The sequence below is a fragment of the Sus scrofa genome, chromosome 2, assembly GCF_000003025.6.
Source record: "Sus scrofa isolate TJ Tabasco breed Duroc chromosome 2, Sscrofa11.1, whole genome shotgun sequence".
NCBI classification, from domain to species: domain Eukaryota; kingdom Metazoa; phylum Chordata; class Mammalia; order Artiodactyla; family Suidae; genus Sus; species Sus scrofa.
In genome coordinates, this window is record NC_010444.4 from 72,386,614 (window position 1) to 72,406,375 (window position 19,762).

Genomic DNA, 19,762 nt, shown 5'->3' on the forward strand with positions numbered 1-19,762 from the left:
AAACGCCAGGCACAGAGCACAATATAAATGGTTTGGTAAATAAATGGACAATCTGCAATATTGTGCAGGCATCTTTTTTAAAAAAAAATGAGAACATTCTCTATGTATTGATTTGGAAAGATTTCCAAGACAATGATTAAAGCGAGGAAAGCAGAGTAAAAAGCAGCGGGTGGTCCGTGCCATCTTTCACATAAGAGAGAACCATTGTTAATAAGCACCTAAATTCCTATTTGCATAAGGAAATGCCGGAAGGATATACAGTCAACTTAAAAAAAAAAAAAAAGTAGTCACTTAAGGGGGAAGGTTAGGAGAGGGCTAGAGGTTATATTTTCCCCTCTGCATCTTTTGGTGCGTTTTGATCTTTGAACGATACACATGTATTCGTTAACCAAAGAGTTAAATATCTTAAGATTCTACCAGGCTGTCCCCTAGCACCGGCTTTCTCAACCTCAGGACCGTTGACACTGGGGCCGGGTAATTCTCTGTTGCATATGAAATTGTCAGGTGTTGAGCAGCATCCCTGACCCTTATCCCTAGAGGCCAGCAGCTTCAAGATGTGACCATTCAGAGTGTCTCCAGACGTGGCCATCGCCAAAGGTGCGCTGGGAGGCAAAACCCCACTCCCATTAAGAACTACTGCCCTGGAGTTCCCATCTTGGCACAGCGGAAAGGAACCTGACTAGTATCCATGAGGACGTGAGTTCGATCTCTGGCCTCACTCAGTGGATTTAGGATCCCGCGTTGCTGTGAGCTGTGGTGTAGATCGGAGATGCCAGCTCAGATATCCCGTTGCTGTGGCTGCGGTGTAGGCCAGCAGCCATAGCTCTGATTCCACTTGTAGCCTGGAATCTTCCATATGCTGGGGGTGTGAACTTAAAAAGACAAAAAAAAACCCAAAAGAAAAAACCACTCCTACAGGCTGTGCTAGGCTGCCAATCCTCCTGCTCTCTCTCATCTTTCTGAGCAAGACTTTTTTGAGAGATTTAGAGTTTATCCAACATGTGTTGAGGAGTATTGAAGTATTACAACTGTCCTTCCCCCAAAGGTACTGGGGATTTTAGTTTGTTTATTTATTTATTTTTTTTCAGCCTCCCTGGACATGGTCAGGGATCAGATTTGAGTTGCATTTGCAACCTACACTGCATCTGCAACAACGGATCTTTTAACCCACTCTACCGGGCCAGGGTTTGAACCTGCGTCCTTGTGCTCCAGAGATGCCACCTATCCCGTTGTGCCACAGCAGGAACTCCAAAGGTGCCATTTTTATCCACAGTTCACAGATGGGGAAACTGACACTCAGAGAGGTGAAACCAGGAAGTGGTGCTTGCAGGGCTTTGAACTCCAGTCTGGCTCCTCCAAGCCACCAACACCTCCCTACCCCGACCCCAGCCCAACCCTCCTCTCCCACCCTCTCCCTTTCCTGCCTAAACCAGTGGTGCAGGGGACCAAAGCCCAGAGAGGTTAAGTAACATGCCTGGGGTCATACGGTATAGGAGCTGAAAAAAGATTCATCCTCTTGGCTCCAGGGACCGCCCCCCTCTCGAGTCTAATCAGCTTGCCGGTCCTGGTGGATCTTTCCCACAATGACTGTCACATTCATCCCTTCCTCTCAGCATCCTCAGCCTTAAAATTTCATCTCTGCAACTCGGAATGTGAGCTCCCAGAGAGAGTAAAGGTGTCTGGTCATCACTGTGGTGGCCTATGATGACACACCCTCTCTCTGGGTCTCAGATCTCAGAGGGACGGTCCAGCTTTTGGAGACTCACTTCAATCTGACCTCACCCATGAACCATTCCCCTCCCGCACCCAGCCAGGGCACTCCCTGCCCCAAAGCACGATGTGGGCTCCAGCCACTTGCACCTCAGGGCCTTTGCACGGCAGTGCTCTCGCTGGGAGCCAATCTTTTATCAGATTCACATGCCTCGTTCCCTCACTTTGCCCAGGTCTCTGCTCAAATGTTACCTCATCTCCTACGCAAAAGTACAACCCACACTCCCGAGCCCCCTTCTCCAGACCAAGTACCACCTCTGACAATGTATATGTTTTCTTATCTGCCCACTGTCAGTGTTTCCCATTAGAAGGCAGGCTCCTTTTTTTTTTTTTTAAATGGCCGCACCAGCAGCATATGTAAGTTCCCAGGCCAGGGACGGAATCTGAGCCACAGCTTCAACATATGTTGCAGTTGAGGCAATGACGGATCCTTTAACCCACTGCGCTGGAGCTGAGGGTTGAACCCACACCTCTGCAGTGACTCCAGCTGCTGCAGTCAAATTCTCTCTCTCTCTCTTTTTTTTTTTTTTTTTTTTTTTTTTTGGTCTTTGTCTTTCGTCTTTCGTCTTTTTAGGGCCGCACCCGTGGCATATGGAGCTTACCAGGCTAGGGGTCTAATCGGAGCTGTAGCTGCCGGCCTACGCCAGAGCCACAGCAATGCAGGATCCAAGCCACATCTGCAACCTACACCACAGCTCATGGCAATGCCAGATCCTTAACCCAGTGAGAAAGGCCAGGGATCGAACCCGCAACCTCATGGTTCCTAGTTGGATTCATTTCTGCTGCGTCACAATGGGAACTCCCCAAATTCTTAATCCACTGTGCCACAGCGGGAACTCCTAAAATGCAGGCTCTTTGACAGCAGGGGTTTGTGTGTGTCTCTTCCCCACTGTCTCAGCACCAAGAAGAAGCCTGGCCATACATCCTAATTCTTGATGAATGAATGAATATGCTCCTCCTACCCTCTACCCAGGAAACAACTGAGCAAAAGCAGAGTGTATGTCTCCCACCCCCATCAGAGGCATCCTTCCTTGTCTCTCTCTGCCCTTCTATATCTCATTGGCAGTTCCTGGCCTGAGCTTAAATGTGTTGAAGGCCAGGGACTTGCAAACCTAGACAGGCTATTCTTCCGGTACCTCCCTCTCACTTAACATGACTAGCTTTTAGCTTCCCTCTTGTCTCACTGTGAATGGGGCACAGGGCTGAGCTTCGAAAGGAGACAAAAATGCTCAGGGCAGGAAGGAATAGAGCTCCCAGACTCCCAGATTTCCCAGGGAGGATCAGGGAACACCCCTGCCCTGTGCAGGGCTTGACACAGCTAGGCGCTGGAAGCCAGAGCAATAAGAAAACTCCTATGCACTCTTCAAAACCCAACACAAATGTCCCCTCTTGGATAAAGCCCAACTCCTCCAGGCAATGTCTTTCTTGCCTTTGCTCCAGGGCTCCCAGCCCAAAGATTTCTCCCTCCACCCTGGTCCTGACAATACAGGGCTGGGCGATGCCTGTCTCCCTCAGTCTGGGAATACCTTGTGGGCCAGATCTGGGCCTGGATCCTCAGTGAACAGGACCTTCAGCTGTTCTCCTAGAGACTAAGGCCACACCCCCTTGCACTTCATCAGAGAGCCAGCTGTAGGAAAGATGCAGGCAGGGCTGGAAATTCATCCTTAAATCTACCCACTTTTGCATTAGCTGCTCTTGAAGTCTCACTGGATCTTGACTGCCTGCGGGCCTCGGGACCTCAGGTCTGCTGGCTACTTCCTTATGTGTGGAAGCCAGAAGGAACCAAGCAAACATAGGCAAATCTGGGATGGCCTGTGGCCAGAGCAGCTGGCCAGGGCGGGGGGGTGGGGGGAGGTGGTCCTGGGGTTCACTCATGTTTTCAGGAAGCCTGTCTGGGCTCAGGGAGGGTGGACAGCCCACCACTCCCACCTATGGCCCTGTGCCAGGAAACACCCCCAAGGTCCCCCATGGGCTCACTCCTTGATCACACTTCCCCTCCCCCCCTCCGCACGTGGCATCTCAGCCCAGAGAGGAGGCAAGGGCACCCGCCTCCCATCTCCAGAAAGTTCCCCCCCACCAACCCACAGAGGCTCCAGGACAAGCTTTCCATCCCAGGGTAGGGCCTGAGGGCTGGATGGCAAGTGTCGCCTCAGACCTCCAGGACAGGCTGGACACCCCCAACTCCCAGCCATCAGCAGACGTCACTTCTACCCAGCACTCAGGAGGCCATAGGGAACCAGAGAAGGTACAGAGAGCAAATCCAGTTGCCTCCCCCACCCAACCGCATTCAAATAGGGATTTGAATATATTTCCTGAGCCGGGGCGGTCACAGTCAAATCCACCTCCCCCTGGACCCAGGGCCCTGGTAAAAATCCCTACAGAGAAAAAGCAGCTATTACTAGGCTCCCCTAAACCCCAGGACCCGCTCTCCGGGCTCAGGACCAGGTCTTGTCCCAGTGTGCCCCTGGGGGTGGGCAGAGCTAGGAAGACCACAGCCCCCCACCCGCCCTGCACTGCCCCGGGCCCAGGCAGGAAGCCAAGGGGAAGATGTGAGGGGAAGGAAGGGGCCCAGGAGGAGGAGACACATGTGGGGGAAGGAATCGGAGGAGGCACCTCCCCCATAGCCAGAATCTTGGGGTGGGGGGTGGTCAAAAGAGTCAAAAACCTCAGACCCCCTATGGCTACCCAGGAGGTTTCTAGACCCCCACACAGCCCCATCTAGGGGTTCAATCCCCAGTAGAGTCAGCCTGCGGCTTGGGGACATTAACCGCCACTTTGCCAGTTCTCAGCCTAGATGTAGGCTAAACTGGGACCCTATTAACCCATTCCCGTGACCCTGGGGTGGACCACCCCACAATCTCTCCACCACATCCCCATACTCTGTGCTAGGCCCAGAGGTGCAGTGGGTTAAGTCCCAGGATGCCAGGCCTGGGTGGGTGCCTCCCACCTCCCACCCTCTGTCAGGCCGGCCAGTGGCGGGCTCACCTGGGACATCTGGGGGCGTAGGTTGACCTCCCGCAGGTTGATGGCGTGGGGCAGCAGGTTGTTGAGCAGCTGGCACAGAAGGACGCCATCCCGGAGAGCCTGTGCCAGCTCGCACACCTGGGCCCCCTCCCAGGTCACGCGGTGGCTGGGCGGCAGCACCCGGCACTGGATTAGCCAGTGGGTACACTGGCGCCACAGCTCCATGGCTGCTGGCTTGCCCAGCCGGCCCGCGCACCCTCGCGGCCTCCTCCGCCCGCCCGCCTGCCCGCCTGCCTCTGCTAGCTAGCTACCACTTCCTCTTCTTTGCCTGTAACTGTCGCCCTGAGAGGGGGTGGAGGAGGAGGAGCCGTGGGGTGCGTGGGGGTGGGGGCGGGGGGGAGCACCTGCAGCCCAGCCTAGCCCAGCCTCTTTCTAGCAGGACCTGGCCTCCTTCCCCCACCAACTCAACACCTGGGCACCTGGGCTGGAAACAGAGTGACTAGACCGAGGCCTGCTGCCTTCCTCTCTACCTAACCCAAAGGCAGGACTACCTCGGAAACAGACTCAAAGTCTGCCTTCTTCTCACCCCTCCCTCATCCACCTCCACCAGGGTGCAGCCCCCATCCTTTGCTACCCTGGCCTGGGATGGCCTCCATCCCCATCCCCCAGCTCTGTTCCAGCCAAATGGGCCTCCTCAAGTGTTCATCCAACACACCAGGTCGCCTCAGAATCTTGCCCTAGAATCCTGCCACAGGGCCTTTGCACATGCTGGTCATCTGCTATAGGCAACTTCATAGCCAGCTCCCTCACCTCCTGCAAGTCTTTGCTCAAGGTCATCTTCTTAGTGAAGCCTTCCCAAACCTCTCCATTTCAAGTCACAGCCTTTTTCCCACCCCAACACACCCTGTCCCACTTCCCCCCATTAGGCTCTGATCACCATCCTACTAACCTGATATTTAATTATAATTATTTCTTTATGATATATTTAGAAATTTGTGTCTCTTATGTTGGGCTCCCCCCCCCAGCACCTGGCACATATACACACTCTATAATTTTTTTTTTTTTTTGTCCTTTTGCTATTTCTTTGGGCCGCTCCCGCGGCATATGGAGGTTCCCAGGCTAGGGGTCGAATCGGAGCTGTAGCCACTGGCCTACGCCAGAGCCACAGCAACGCGGGATCCGAGCCGCGTCTGCGACCTACACCACAGCTCACGGCAACGCCAAATCGTTAACCCACTGAGCAAGGGCAGGGACCGACCCGCAACCTCATGGTTCCTAGTTGGATTCGTTAACCACTGCGCCACGACAGGAACTCCCACTCTATAAATATTTGTTGAATGAATGAATGAATGAGTAGTTGAAAACAGCATTGGCTCTACCTTTGACATGTATCCCAAATCCATTCATTTATCCCCATGGCCCTGGCCACCTGTCATCTCTCTCCTTATAGACTTTGATAGAGTCATCACTCATTTAGCAAATATTTACTGTCTTTGTAACCCTTGTTGTTGCCTGAAATCATGGTTTATGAGGTTTCTCTCCCCCCCACCTTCACTTCCCTGGAGGTGAGTAATCCCTGCGAACAGCTCTTTAGGGAGACACACCCCTTGGATTATCTTTTTTAATTATTGTAACCACGAGGGGGCGCTAGACCCCTTCACTGGACATACCCCTACTCTGTACCAAAATCAGACAAGAGTGGGTCAAGGAAAAGACACGAGTCAGCCTGTTTTGAGACTGGAGTCTCTTCCACATTGACAAGGGGGAAAGCCCAGTCTGGAAATTCCCAGATTTTCGGTCCTACAGGCACCAAAACTTTCATCCCCAAGCATCGATGGCTCTTTATTCAATTTCCTCATCTGTAAAATGACAGTAATCTTCACCGTTTACAATTATGGTAGGGATCAGAGATGGGGCTGCCAGTTTCAGAGGAGGACAGGATAGCGTTCCAGGGCTCTGGGCTTGATTCCCACCTCGACCAATGACCAATCACAAGCCGTGTCAAACTTGGGCAAACGACTTCGTTGCCGCATACCTCAATTTCTGCATCCAGAAAGTGGGGGCGGTGAAAATAGTACCCATCTCATTGAGAGGTCTATGTTAAAATGCAATGCATTGACGAAAGTCAACAAGCGTAACAGTCTTGGCATACAGTAAGCACTTAATGAATGTTAGCAGCCACTGTGGCTTTCAATTCTGTTACTGACTTCAGTAAACTTGACCAGAGCGTCCTCTTTCTGGTTCCGGATCCCTCCCACCTTTCTCATGCTAGTCTCCAGGCAGCATGATGGAAGCCCCCTTCCACTCCTTCCCTCCACCCAGGAAACCACCCGAATGTTTACCCCCCACGTCCCGCCAGAGTTTTGATCAATTCCAACTTCCGATTACTGGGAGAAGCTGTCGTGTTTTCCCGCATCTCTCTCCACAAAACACGAACCCTCAATGGGGTTCCTTCCCGGAAACCCGGGGGCGGCGGTCAGGAGGAAGCGCACCCCGTTACGTCACGGCCACTGTCACTCCCTGCCGGGCGAGAGGGCCGGTAGGGGCCGCCCCGCCCCTACCCGGAAGGGCTAGAAGACAATCCCCATGCCCTGTCCCCAGGGGTCGGGGGTGCTTACGGCCAGCTCGAGGCCCTAAACGGAATCAAGGGGCCGGGTCGTAAGGGGCGGAACTGAAAGAGGGCCTAGGAAATGAGTGGGCGTGGCCACTCAGAGGAGGACAGGGCAAGTTCCGAGAGGGCGGGGCCCACTGGTAGATACTTAAGGAGTTCCCAAGGGGGCGTGGTCTATGGGAAGGTGGTTTTTCCTCCCAAGGGGGCGTGGTTAACGCCAAGACGTTTCTGAGGAGGAGGAGCAAGAACAAAGGGGCGGGGCGATAGCCCCGGAGGTACAGCTGAAGAAGGGGCGGGGCCTGCTGGGGTAGTGTTTTTAAGTAGGCGGGACCAGGTGATGGGGCTCGGTTCCCTTCGGGCGCGGCTGGTGAAGGCTGGACCTGGCTGGGGCAGGGAGGGAGGGGAGGGGAGCCTCAGAGCTTCAGGCTTCCGCCTGGCCTCAGGTTCTTGGGAGCTCCGCGGGTCCCGGCCCAGGTAAGTGAGGGGCCCCAGGCAGATCCAGGATCGGCTTATTACTGGGGTTGGGAGCCCTCTTTTTTGCAGGTGGGACCACCGGCTCGCAGGAAGGATCTGGGTGTCTGTCCACGCGCGTCCGGGAATGTAAAAGGGGTCACCTGATTGGGTGGCTGTACTTCACGCGTGTCCATGTACCTGGGCATCCTCCTCCAAGCGTGTTTCCTGTGCAACATGGAGTGCCTCCTTGCTTCCACTTTTGCCCCAGCGATCTTTTTAAAGCACAAATCAGATGGTGCCCCTCGTTCAGGTCAAACCCTTTCGTAGCTCCCCTTCCATCCTGCTGAGGTGAAAATTCGAAGTCCTCCAGTCCCTGCATCATCTCACCCATTGCCGACCTCACTGCTCTCCACTTAGCTCCTGGCTCAGAGCACTCAGCCACACCAGCCTCCCTGCTGACATAAAATGTAAAAAGCAGGCCCCAGGCCTTTGCAGGTACTCTACCCTCCACCTGGACTGCTTTCTCTCCACGTCTTGGCATAACTGTCTCTCCTCCACTGAGATCTCAGCTCCCTTGTCACCTGGTGGGCTGCCTATTTAAGGCAGCCAAACTTGTCCTGCCTTCCTTATCACACCTCCCTGTTTCATCATCTTCATTGTTTACCCTTAGACATTATTTTCTTCATTCATTGTGTCTCTGTTTGTTGTGTGTCTTGGCCACCAGATGGGCCTTGGTCTCATTCATTCCTGTTTCTCCAGGGTCTGGCATGCTGTATGCCTTCAACCAGTCGGTGTTTGCTCACATCTGAGTCCTCTGTCCAACTGTCTCTGTCCGAGTGGCTGTCCCTTTCTTTACATGTATGTGATCCCTAGAGCATGAATAATCCCCTACCTCTTTTCCCCAGGTGTGCTTCTTACCATCCACCTCTCCTGATTCTGCCCTCTTCCTCTCTCCCCTGCCCAGATATCCAGAAATTATTCCAAAGGATGCAGGGCAGGAGGATGACTTAATTGGCCTGTGGCTGACCTGAGCCCATGCTGAGCTCCCCCTGAACTAACCAGAGATTTGTCAGTGACCCACCGCCACATCCACTAAGGGGCACATAAGACAGACGAAGCTGGAGTCCAGGAGACTCTTAAGATGAAGGCCAGGCCTGGCCCTGCTGACAAACAGGAAGTGCACAGGCATCCAGGAGACACACCTGGCGTTCAGGTATGCGGCGCCTGGAGCCAGGGCTCTGCTCAGCTCCCCGCCCCTTAAGCCACCTTGGGCCAGTCTGGGAACTTCCTGCCCATTTCAGGCCCTCAGCCCAGCTGACTCAAGTCACAAGAATCCTGGTGCTATTTCCCTGCAGACCCTGCCAGACCCTGGAGACCTTGTGGGCAGGGAAGCAAGAAGTAAACCCCAGCTTCTCTTCCATCCAGGGCATTTTTCTCCAGCAGAACCTTGAGACACACAGGTCTGAGGTCTGAGTGATGATCAACGGGGTCCTAAACTGTCTGAGATTGACCACAATAATAATGAAATGGATTGGCTCCAAAATAAAAAAATCTGCAAATGCCTACTTGCTGTTCGCTGACATTTCTACAAAAATGTGAACTTTTAATGTCCTTAAAAAATGGCATTACATTGGAAAGCCATGTATGAGTTAGGTTTTTTTCCCAATGATTAAAAAAAAAAATTTGGCCGAGCCCAAGGCATGCAGAAGTTCCCAGGGCCAGGGTTGGAACCCACGCCACAGCAGTGACAATGCTGGATCCTTAACCACTAGGCTGCCAGGGAACTCCTGGGTTAGATTTCTGTGCAACCTAAGAATCCTTGAGGAGTTCCTGTTGTGGCTCAGCAGGTTAAGAACCCAACTAGTATCCATGAGGATGTGGGTTTGATCCCTGGCCTCTCTTAGCGGGTTAAGGATCTGGCATTGCTGTGAGCTGTGGTGTAGATCGAAAACTCAGCTTGGATCCCGATTTGCTGTGGCTATTGTGTAGGCCTGCCGTTGCAACTCCAATTCAACCCCTAGCCTGGGAACTTCCATATGCCACAGATGCGGCCCTGAAAAAAAAAAAAAAAAAAAAATCCTTGAGCATGCACATAGGTGGCTGAGATGCTATGGACTTTGGTAAATTAAATTTCTCCCACAGCCTGGAGTTTCTTTCACCCTAAGCACCACCTGACTTGATCCCTCAATTTTCTCCCAATCTGGGGAGTTCCTGCTGTAGTTCAGTGGGTGAATGATCCAGCTCCTCTCTGTGGAGGCCCCAGTTTGATCCCCGTCCAGTGCCTTGGGTTAAGGATCTTGCGTTGCTGCACCTGCAGCGTAGGTCACAGCCATACCTTGGATTCACTGCAGCTTGGATTCATTCCCGCCGGGAAATTCCATATGCCATGGGGGAAGCCAAAAAATTTTTTTTCTTCAAATAAAAAAAAAAAATGGTAAAATCTCCCAATCTTTATTGAGACCTTCCTGGGCCACCCTGTGGAAAACCTTAACTCTACCATTTGAATCTTCATATCCCATTCCTGGTGTCCTTTTCCCACTTAGGTCTCTCTGATCTACTCTGTGGCTATTCATCTATTTATTTATCTTCCTAATAACGTCTTCCCAGTTAGAACATCTCTAAGGGCAGGAATTCTGTTCTATTTCGTTCACTTCTAGCGAGTAGAATGAGTGCCAGGCACAGAATGGGTGCCCCAAGAATATTGGTTTGTGAATTCTTTTTTTTTTTTTTTCTTTTTTACCTAATGCTTTTATTTTTATTTATTTATTTATTTATTTATTTATTTATTTTGGTCTTTTTGCCATTTCTTGGGCCGCTCCTGCCGCATATGGAGGTTCCCAGGCTAGGGGTCGAATCAGAGCTGTAGCTGCCAGCCTACGCCAGAGCCATGGCAACATGGGATCTGAGCTGCGTCTGCGACCTACACCACAGCTCACGGCAACGCCGGATTGTTAACCCACTGAGCAAGGGCAGGGATCGAACCCGCAACCTCATGGTTCCTAGTCGGATTCATTAACCACTGCGCCACGACGGGAACTCCCGGTTTGTGAATTCTTTAATCAAATTTCTACAAAACAGAGCATATGTCATCTGCATTAAAAAATCTTTTTTTTAGTTTGTTTTGGGTTTTTTTTGTTTTTTGTTTTGTTTTGTTTTGTTTTGTCTGCAGTGTGCTGCAACTTGATGTGGAGTCTCAGTTCCCAGACCAGGGACTGAACCCACACTGCAGTGGTGAAGGCACTGAATCCTAACCCCTAGACCACCAGGGAACTCCCTGAATTAAAAATTGCATTGCAGAAGTTCTCTCATGGCTCAGCAGGTTAAGGATCTTGTGTTGTTACTGCTGTAGCTGTGGTTACAGCTGTGGCAAGGGTTCAATCCCTGGTGGAACTTCCACATGCTGCAGGAGAGTCTTAAAAAAAAAAAAAAAAAAAAGGCAGAAAAAATTGCATTACATTTTAAAGCGATGTGAAAGTCTCCTCCCTTTGCAAGAATCCCAGTAAATGCATGACTCGTTCCATGAAACCATAGCCTATTCTAAATTAAAGTTACTTGGAGTTCCTGCTATGGTGCACCAGGATCTGTGGTATCTCTGCAGCGTCAGGACACCGGTTTGATCCCCCAGCCTGGCACAGTGGGTTAAAGCATCTGGCATTGCTGCAGCTGTGGTGTAGATTGCAACTTCGGCTTGGATCTGATCCCAGCCGGGGAACTCCATATGCTGCAGGGCAGCCGAAAACAAAAAAATTAAAAAGTTACTCATAACTCAGTTTTAAACTGATCAGATAGATAGATAGATAGAATCTGAGTATAAGTAACTGCTTTAAAATATAATATATATTTACACATATAGAGAGAGTTGTCTGTTAAGACTTGATAGGATGTGGGCTGCTGTCTTCAAAACTATGAGAGATGTGGAAAGGGCTGACCCAGCCACTCAGAAAGAAAGAATAATTATTCCTATTTTACAGATGAGGAAGACTGAGACCTGCTGGAAGTACAAAGCACAGCCCCTGCACCCTCTGCCCCCAAGAGCTCCATGCAGGTGCCAGAGGATGGAGAGGACCTGGCTGGTCAATCCTGGTACCATGGCCCCCTGTCCCGCCAGGTACCCCTGCCTCCTACAGCACCTCTGTACCATCTGATGGGAGTTTTTCCCACCTTGGACTTAGTGGGGACTCCAGGGACCCAGATGAGGGGCTTAGGGTCAAGGTCTATTGGAAGGGGTGGCTGGGAAGCGAGGGACTATCTTGAAGCTTGGTTGGTGTGGCAAGTCACTTCTTGGGTTTAAATTATCACTTCCTTTGAGATGGTGTTGAGGATGGTGACAGGGATTGAAGAGGGGCCTAACGACCATTCAAACCACCCCCTGGTTCTGCTGTCTCTCTCTCTGTGGATCCCAGGCATCCTGTGTCCCCCCTGGACCCCATCTCCCTCTTAATACAAGGCTCCTCACCTTCATCTCTAACTTAAGGGCCACCTTCAGGAGTCCCAGGACCCTGGCAATCCACTCAAATTATGGGAGGCAGGAGTTCTCATTGTGGCTCAGCAGTAAGAAACCCAACTAGTATCCATGAGGACACAGGTTCGATCCCTGGCCTCGCTCTGTGGGTTCTGGCGTTGCTGCGAGGTGTGGTGTAGGTCACAGATGCCATCCTGAGTTGCTGTGGCTGTGGTGTGAGCCAACAGCTATAGCTCCAACTGGACCCCTAGCCTGGGAACTTTCATATGCTGCATCTGTGGCCCTAAAAAAAAAAAAAAGAAAGAAAGAAAAAAAGAGGATGCAGTGAGTTCATACATTTTACACCCAAAACAGTGCCTAGCACATAATAAGGTGTGTACATGTGTCCATTGCACAAATTATCCAGTCCCCAGCCCCCAACACCAGCTCTGCTTTGCCCCTCTCTGATGTTATGATCCTAGGCTCCTGTTTTCACATCAGCCACCATGGCTGGTGTAAAATTGCTTGACTATTTTTATAAAGGTGGATTTAAAGGTCACAGTCTGTTTGGAAGGATCTAGCTAATGGCTTTTCTGGGAGCCACATTTCATAGCAAACTCAGCACATGTCCTCAAGTTGGAAGTTGCATTAGTCAGTGTCAGATAGTGGCTGTAACAAACATTCCCAAGACATCACCAGCCAGACTTGATAAACATTTAAGGGCTAGTTCATGTCACAGTCCAAGGTGTTTGAGGAGTGGGGATGCAGAGCTCCAAAATGAGTCAGATCCAAGTCCTGTCCATCTTGTACCTCCTCCATTCCCCAGGGCTTTGGGGACATCAGCTGACAAGGGACAGAACCTGTAGGATTGTACAGGAGGGTTTTATGGGCCAGGTCTGGAAATTCCCCAGAGCACTTCTTCCCTCATTCCATTGGCCAGATCTTTTCACATGATGACTCTAACTGCAAGGGAGCCAGGGAAATGTAGTCCAGAGGCTACATGAGAAAAGAAATGGTTTGGCACAAAACTATCCAGTATCCAGGGTGGCTTTTCTTGGGTAGGGGGAGTGATGGTGGGGAGTCATCATTAACTACTGATAACGGGCTCATGCCTAACCCGCCCCCCCCCTTCCTCCACCCCCAGAAGGCTGAGGCTCTTCTCCAGCAAGATGGTGACTTCTTAGTTCGGGCATCCGGTTCCCGAGGGGGCCACCCTGTGATCTCCTGCCGCTGGCGGGGCTCAGCCCTACACTTTGAGGTGCTCCGAGTGACCCTGCGTCCCCGGCCAGGCCGGCCCACAGCCCTCTTTCAGCTGGAGGATGAGCGTTTCCCAAGCCTGCCTGCCCTGGTGTGCAGCTATGTGACTGGCCAGCGTCCACTGTCCCAGGCCACGGGGGCTGTGGCCTCTAGGCCCGTGATGCGACAAGGACCAATTCGACGCAGCTTTAGTGAGGACAGCCTTTCAGAAAGCCTGGCCCAGACAGAGCCACTCAGGTACTCACAGGCTCCCTCTCTCCTAGATGACACCCAGTAACCCCCAGTGTTCTCTACCTGAGCATTATCCACAATTGGCGTTTGAGACCAGATTATTCTTTTGTTGTTGTTGTTTTCGCTTTTTCTGTTTTGGCTGCATATGGAAGTTCCTGGGCCAAGGATCAAATCCAAGCCAGAGCTATAACCTACACCACAGCTGCAGCAACACCAGATCCTTAACCCACTGCACCAAGCTTCATATTGAACCCATTTTCCTGCCACTGCAGAAACACCATTGATCTGGTTGAACCACAACAAAAACTCCACTTTTTAAAATTTAAAAGAAAGGAGTTCCTGTCATGATGCAGAGGAAAGGAATCCAACTAGGAACCATGAGATTGTGGGTTTGATCCCTGGCCTCGCTCAGTGGGTTGAGGATCTGGCGTTGCCGTGAGCCGTGGTATAGGTCGCAGACATGGCTCAGATCTGGCGTTGCTGTGCCTCGGCCAGCAGCTGTAGCTCCGATTGGACCCCTAGCCCGGGAACCTCCATATGCCATAGGTGCGGCCCTAAAGAAAAAAAAAAGTTTAAAAAAATTTTTTTGGCCACAGCATGAAATGGCTTGATTTGAGACTCAGTTCCAGACTAGGGATTGAACCTGGCCCACAGCAGTGAAAGTGCCGTGTCCTAAGCACTAGACCACTAGGGAGCTCCCTAGGCCAGATTATTCATGGTTATAAGGTGCTGTTTGCGCATCATAAGATGTTGAGCAGCGGAGTTCCCGTCGAGGCTCAGTGGTTAACGAATCCAACTAGGAACCATGAAGTTGCGGGTTCGATCTCTGGCCTTCCTCAGTGGGTTAACGATCCAGCGTTGCCGTGAGCTGTGGTGTAGGCTGCAGACGCGGCTCGGATTCCGCATTGCTGTGGCTCTGGTGCAGGCCGGTGCCTACAGCTCCGATTCGATCCCTAGCCTGGGAACCTCCATATGATGTGGAAGTGGCCCTAGAAAACGTAAAAAGACAAAAAAAAAAAAGATGTTGAGCAGCATCCCTGACCTCTGTCTACTAGATGTCAGTAGAATCCTCTTTACCCCACGCCCTAGTTGTGATGACCAAGAAATATCTCCTGACATTGTCAAGTGCCCCTGGGGGAATGACCAGCCCCCGGTTGGGATCCAAGGATGTAAGATTTTCTGAGCATTGTCGGGGGTGACCCTGCTCAGAGTAGGACTACACATCTCCCTCATCTCTGCTCCCCCAGGGCTAGGAAGCGGAGTGACAGTCAGCCTGTGGGTTTGGAGCATGTGGGGCACCCAACAGAAGACCACCCTGGACCAGGTAAGGGGCTTCCCAGGCAGCACAGAGCTCAGGGACGGCTCTGCCAGGCTATACCTAAGGAACCTTGGGCAGGGGACTTAACCTTTTGGAAAAAAGGGATGGTAATACTCTTCATGTTGTCACAGTAATTTAAAAACACACAGGAACTTTGTAAAAAAATTTAAAAAAAAATATGTGTTTATGGAGTTCCAGAGTTCCCTATTGGCTCAAGTTAAGGATCTGGCATTGTCACTGCTGCGGCTCAGGTCTCTGCTGTGGCACAGGTTCCATCCCTGGCCCCAGAACTTCTGCATGCTGTGGGTGTGGCCAAAAATAAGAAGAAGAAAATAAAATGTGGGTTTGTTATTATTCCAAGGAGCCCTATATGCTCTAACCATGGCTGACCTAATAACTCCTGCTACATCCCCTCTTCACGTCAATCACACAGTCTTTTTTACAGTTGCTGGAACCTGCCGAATATGTTCCGGCCTCAGGGCCTTTGCACTTGCTATTCTCACCACTGGAAAAAGCTCATTCCCTACCTTTACCTGACTGACTCCTTCTCATCTAACATGAGTTCATCAGAGCAGCCGACCCTGATAATCCTACATAAAGGAAGAGTCCCCTTTGTGTCCTGACTGCCTTGTCAGCCCTGCCCTCCACCCAAAGTCTCGTGACATGCCTGAGACTGTATGAAGTGCTGTGATAACATCAATGAACAAGAATGACACAGATCCCTGCGCTGGTGGAGCCAACATCCTTTTAGAGGAAGAAGGACCATGAACAACAAAAATTAGTCAATTATGTATGCTTTGGGGCAAAAACTAAAGTAGAACAGAGTAAGGAGTATGGAGACGGGAGTATTTATTTATTTATTTTTGCTTTTTAGGGCCACACCCACGGCATATGGAGGTTCCGAGGCTAGGGGCTGAATCAGAGCTGTAGCTGCTGGCTTATGCCACAGCTATAGCAATGCAGGAACCGAGGGGCAAGAACAAAGAATTCAAATTTAAAATTTAGCATTCAGAATTTGCAAAACTCCATATGGGCTAGAGGAGTTTTGGTGAAGTCGTTCAAGTCCAAAGCTGCGCCAGGTTAGGTGGGGTACCTGGTTATTGGCTGAACGAGTGAATGAACCTGGAGGTTGGTACCCCACAAAGCCCCAACCAGCTATTTTCTCTGTGGACCTCTTTTACCCTCTCTTGTGTGACCCCCAGGAGCCTCCACTGTGCCCGCATCTGCATTGCCTCGGACAGGAAGTGACCCTGTGTTGCTAAAGACCCCAGCTCTCCTGGGGTCCATTGCTGACAACCTGAGGGCCTCCGATGGGCAGCTTCATGCCAAGGCACCAACCAAGCCACCTCGAACACCTTCACTGATGCTGCCTGATGCCTCTGGACGCTCCCCAACGTACTGTGAGCTGGTGCCCCGAGTGCCTAGGGTCCATGGAACACCCCCTGGCCACAGCTGCCCAGAGCCAGAGGCACCATGGTGGGAGGCCAATGAAGAGGAAGAGGAGGAGGAGCAAAGATGTTTTGCAAGACCACAGGGTGAGGTCTCTTTCTGTCCCCCTGACAACCCCTCCTGCCTGCTGGGCCCCCAGAATCGGCCTCTGGAACCTAAAGCCCTGCGCATTCTCCGTGGCCTGTTCCTGGAGCACCATCCTGGGAGCACTGCCCTCCACCTGCTATTGGTGGACTGCCAGGTGGGTCCCCTACCAGGTAGGGCTGAAGCCAGGGCATGGCCCAGTCTCACCTCATACCCATTTACTCATTCTGCTCCTCTGAACTCCCTACTCTTACCCCTCCCCCACTGCCAGGAGACAGGCCTCCTGGGGGTGACCAAGGCTCAGCGGGGCGCCATGGGGGTTGCCTCTGGTCTGGAGCTGCTCACTCTTCCCCATGGACATCGCCTGAGGTTGGAACTGCTGGAAAGGTAAGGCAGCCACCTAAAATCCCTAGGGTCCTCAACCTCCCCCCCATTCACGGCCCCCCAGGGAGGAGGGGAGATGAGCTGTGTCACCTGCTCTCCCTCCTCACCCCCACATCGCAAACCCCGCCACTGCCTCCAAAACCTTGCCCTCCGCCTCTGCAGGCTCGAGACGCTGGCGTTGGCGGGGGCGCTGGCAGTGCTGGGCTGCGCGGGACCGCTGGAGGAGCGCGCCGCCGCCCTGAAGGGCCTGGTGGAGCTGGCTCTGGCGCTGCGGCCAGGGGCGGCGGGGGACCTGCCTGGACTGGCTGCGGTCATGGGCGCCTTGCTCATGCCCCAGGTGCGTAGGAAGCAGGGATGCGGGACGAGGCCAGAGAGCAAGTGAAGGGGAAGAGTGGAGAGAAGGCGGGCTCGGGTCTCTTCTTCCAGGTGTCGCGGTTGGAACGCACGTGGCGCCAGCTCCGGAGGAGCCACACGGAGGCTGCGCTGGCCTTCGAGCAGGAGCTGAAGCCTCTAATGCGGACGCTGGATGAGGGCACCGGTGAGTGGCATCTTTAGATAAGTGGTAACTCTAATCAGGACCTCAATCCGGTTCTAAGCCCCGCGGGGGTTTTAGTACCCCACTCCGCGCCTTAGGCCTGGTCCCTGTCTCCCATCCAGCTCTTTGCTAGGCTCTCTGGCCTCTGGGTCTCTTTCCAACCAAAATCCACCCCTTGTTTCTGTCCTTTGCTCCACCTCCGCCCTACATTCAGCTGGCTGTTTGGGTCCAAGGCCCCGCCCCCTCGCCCTAGCCCCCGCCCTCTGTGCGAAGCTAGGTCCAGGACCAGATCCCTAGGCCCCGCCCTCACTATCTCCTAGGCTCCGCCCCTTCCCTGGGCCCCTCCCCTGACTCGGTCCTGCTCAAGACTTCGTATCTGACCCAAACTCCACCCCTTGCTTTTGTCCTAGGGTGTTTCGGCCCAATGTATGGCGCACCCTCTTCACCCTAGGACCCACCCTCTGCCCCTAGCCCAGCCCAGACCCTTACCCCAACAGGACCTTGCGACCCGGGCGAGGTGGCGCTGCCGCACGTGGCACCCGTGGTGCGCCTGCTGGAGGGCGAGGAAGTCCCGGGGCCCTTGGACGAGAGCTGCGAGCGGCTGCTGCGCACCCTGGACCGGGCGCGTCAGACGGCCCGGGACGCGCCCAGATTCCGCGAGGCGACAGCCCGGCGCCTGCGAGGTGAGCGCCCCATCTGCGCCCGGCTGCCAGAGGATCCTGACTTTAAGAACACGCCGTATGCTGTAGCCCGGCACCCCCAAACCCACCGGCCCAGGGACTAGAGCCTCCCGCTACACCTCCCAAACTGAGGGCCCCACCCAAATTGAGACGGCCCCGCCCTGGGTGGGTGTTTCTCGACTCAAGCATGCTGCAATAGACCAGATGGTGCCGTCCGCCCCTAAAGGGCGGCCCTATCCCCCCAGAGCCACGCCCGCAGAGTCCCACTCTCTCACACTTGGGAAGGTCCTGCCCCCAGAGGATCTCGATCCCCCCAAAATGATTCAGTCCTTCAACCTGATGGTACTGCTCTCCCTCTGAGCTCAGAGCCACACCTCTCTGGGGCAGCCCAGCTTCCAGAATCTCCCACCTGGGTAGTTCCTGCCTTCACTTAGCACTCTTCTCCCTCCAACTAGGCCCAACTCCACCCCCACCCCCTGGGCGTTTGTCGCGTAGGGTAGCCTGGACCCCAAGTCCCGCCCCCCGGGGCAGCTCCATCTCCAGGCACAAGCCCTAAGGTGGGGCCACCAGGTCTTGCACCTGGAGCAGACTGCTCCCATGCACTCCTGGCAGAGCCCGCTTCCACTGGGCCCGTTAGCCACCCCCACCCCACTCCCTGCAGAGACCCAGGAGCCCCCTCCCCGCTAACCTTGCCCAGCAGTTCAGATAACCTGGGACAGAATCCCTCCTGGCCCCTGCTGGGTCAAAGTCCCAAGGGGACCAGGCAGTTATCAGAGGGTAAGGCAGGTGCCTGGCCACGCCTCCAGCTAACCTGGCTCCGCCCCCAGGATTCCAGCCCAACCCTGAGCTGAAAGAGGCCCTGACCACCGGTTTCTTGCGGAGGCTGCTCTGGGGAAGCAGAGGGGCTGGGGCACCGTGGGTCACACGTTTCGACAAGTTCCAGCACGTCCTCAGTGTCCTGTCGCAGCGCCTGGAGCCTGACCTTTGAAAGCACAGATCCACTTCTTCACGCGGCGATACCCAGTCTTCCAGGGATCCCCAGTGTCCTCAGGCAGCCAAATGCAGTGGGACCTGCACCCAGCCTCACAGAAGGGACGGGTCCTGGTTTGCAAGAACGCACCCTGCACCCTAAAACTGAGCACGAATCCTAAGGGAGGGCAGCCTACTTCCCCATATGAGAAGACCCGACATCTGGAGGTTCTGAACGCCCTTTCTCACCACCCCATGCCCACACCCCCCTCAACATATCCCACAAGTGGTGAATGTGAGGCTTTGAATGTTAAAGAGAACTCGCAGATCTGTAAGAGGCCAGAGTTTAAATCCATTTTAAATGCTGTGTGACTTCCAGCAGATCACTTGACCTCTCTCTCTATCCCCGCCTTCAACATAAAAGTGAGACTGTGTACTTTCCAGGGGTTGTCATGGGGATTAAAGCTCAGCGTTTGAATGAGATCATGGGTGGAAAATGCCTGGCACACAGTAGGGGCTCAACAGGTGTGACCTGTTCTCAGTGAGCTATAGCAGAACACCAAAGGGGTGACATCTGGCACCCTCCTCCCTATCAACACACCCAACCCCCCAGGAA

At 53.1% G+C, this 19,762-nt stretch overlaps 2 protein-coding genes across 9 annotated transcripts in view; one reads left to right on the top strand and one right to left on the bottom strand.

Moving 5' to 3' along the window:
• Positions 1-5,036, bottom strand: part of VAV1 (vav guanine nucleotide exchange factor 1) — a 64,217-nt gene extending 59,181 nt beyond the window's left edge. Inside the window, exon 1 of one of the 2 annotated variants that reach the window (XM_021079171.1) lies at positions 4,756-5,036. In XM_021079171.1, the coding sequence (XP_020934830.1) occupies positions 4,756-4,959 (204 nt within the window). In that variant the 5' untranslated portion in view covers positions 4,960-5,036. 2 annotated transcript variants of the gene reach the window in all.
• SH2D3A (SH2 domain containing 3A) lies at positions 7,679-19,629 on the top strand. Of its 7 annotated transcripts, XM_021083977.1 has the most exons (12): positions 7,688-7,819; positions 8,126-8,293; positions 8,558-9,011; positions 11,770-11,906; positions 13,384-13,733; positions 14,975-15,051; positions 16,248-16,735; positions 16,850-16,965; positions 17,125-17,299; positions 17,389-17,500; positions 17,995-18,180; positions 19,005-19,629. In XM_021083977.1, exons 4-12 carry the CDS (start codon positions 11,838-11,840, stop codon positions 19,163-19,165), a joined length of 1,734 nt encoding a protein of 577 aa, XP_020939636.1. In that variant the 5' UTR covers positions 7,688-7,819; positions 8,126-8,293; positions 8,558-9,011; positions 11,770-11,837; the 3' UTR covers positions 19,166-19,629. The 7 variants fall into 7 exon arrangements, with proteins under 7 accessions (XP_020939638.1, XP_020939640.1, XP_020939636.1 ...); XM_021083975.1 differs by lacking the exon at positions 8,126-8,293 and having other exon boundaries at positions 8,763-9,011; XM_021083976.1 differs by lacking the exon at positions 7,688-7,819 and having other exon boundaries at positions 7,827-8,293.

What these genes read in the sequence shown, in the direction of transcription:
- SH2D3A (XM_021083979.1), top strand. Translation starts at nt 11,838, where the DNA reads ATGCAGGTGCCAGAGGATGGAGAGGACCTGGCTGGTCAATCCTGGTAC. An exon ending in GACGCTGGATGAGGGCACCG is followed by an intron (nt 17,501 to 17,994) that starts GTGAGTGGCATC and finishes TTACCCCAACAG; the next exon opens with GACCTTGCGACCCGGGCGAG. An exon ending in GACAGCCCGGCGCCTGCGAG is followed by an intron (nt 18,181 to 19,004) that starts GTGAGCGCCCCA and finishes CTCCGCCCCCAG; the next exon opens with GATTCCAGCCCAACCCTGAG.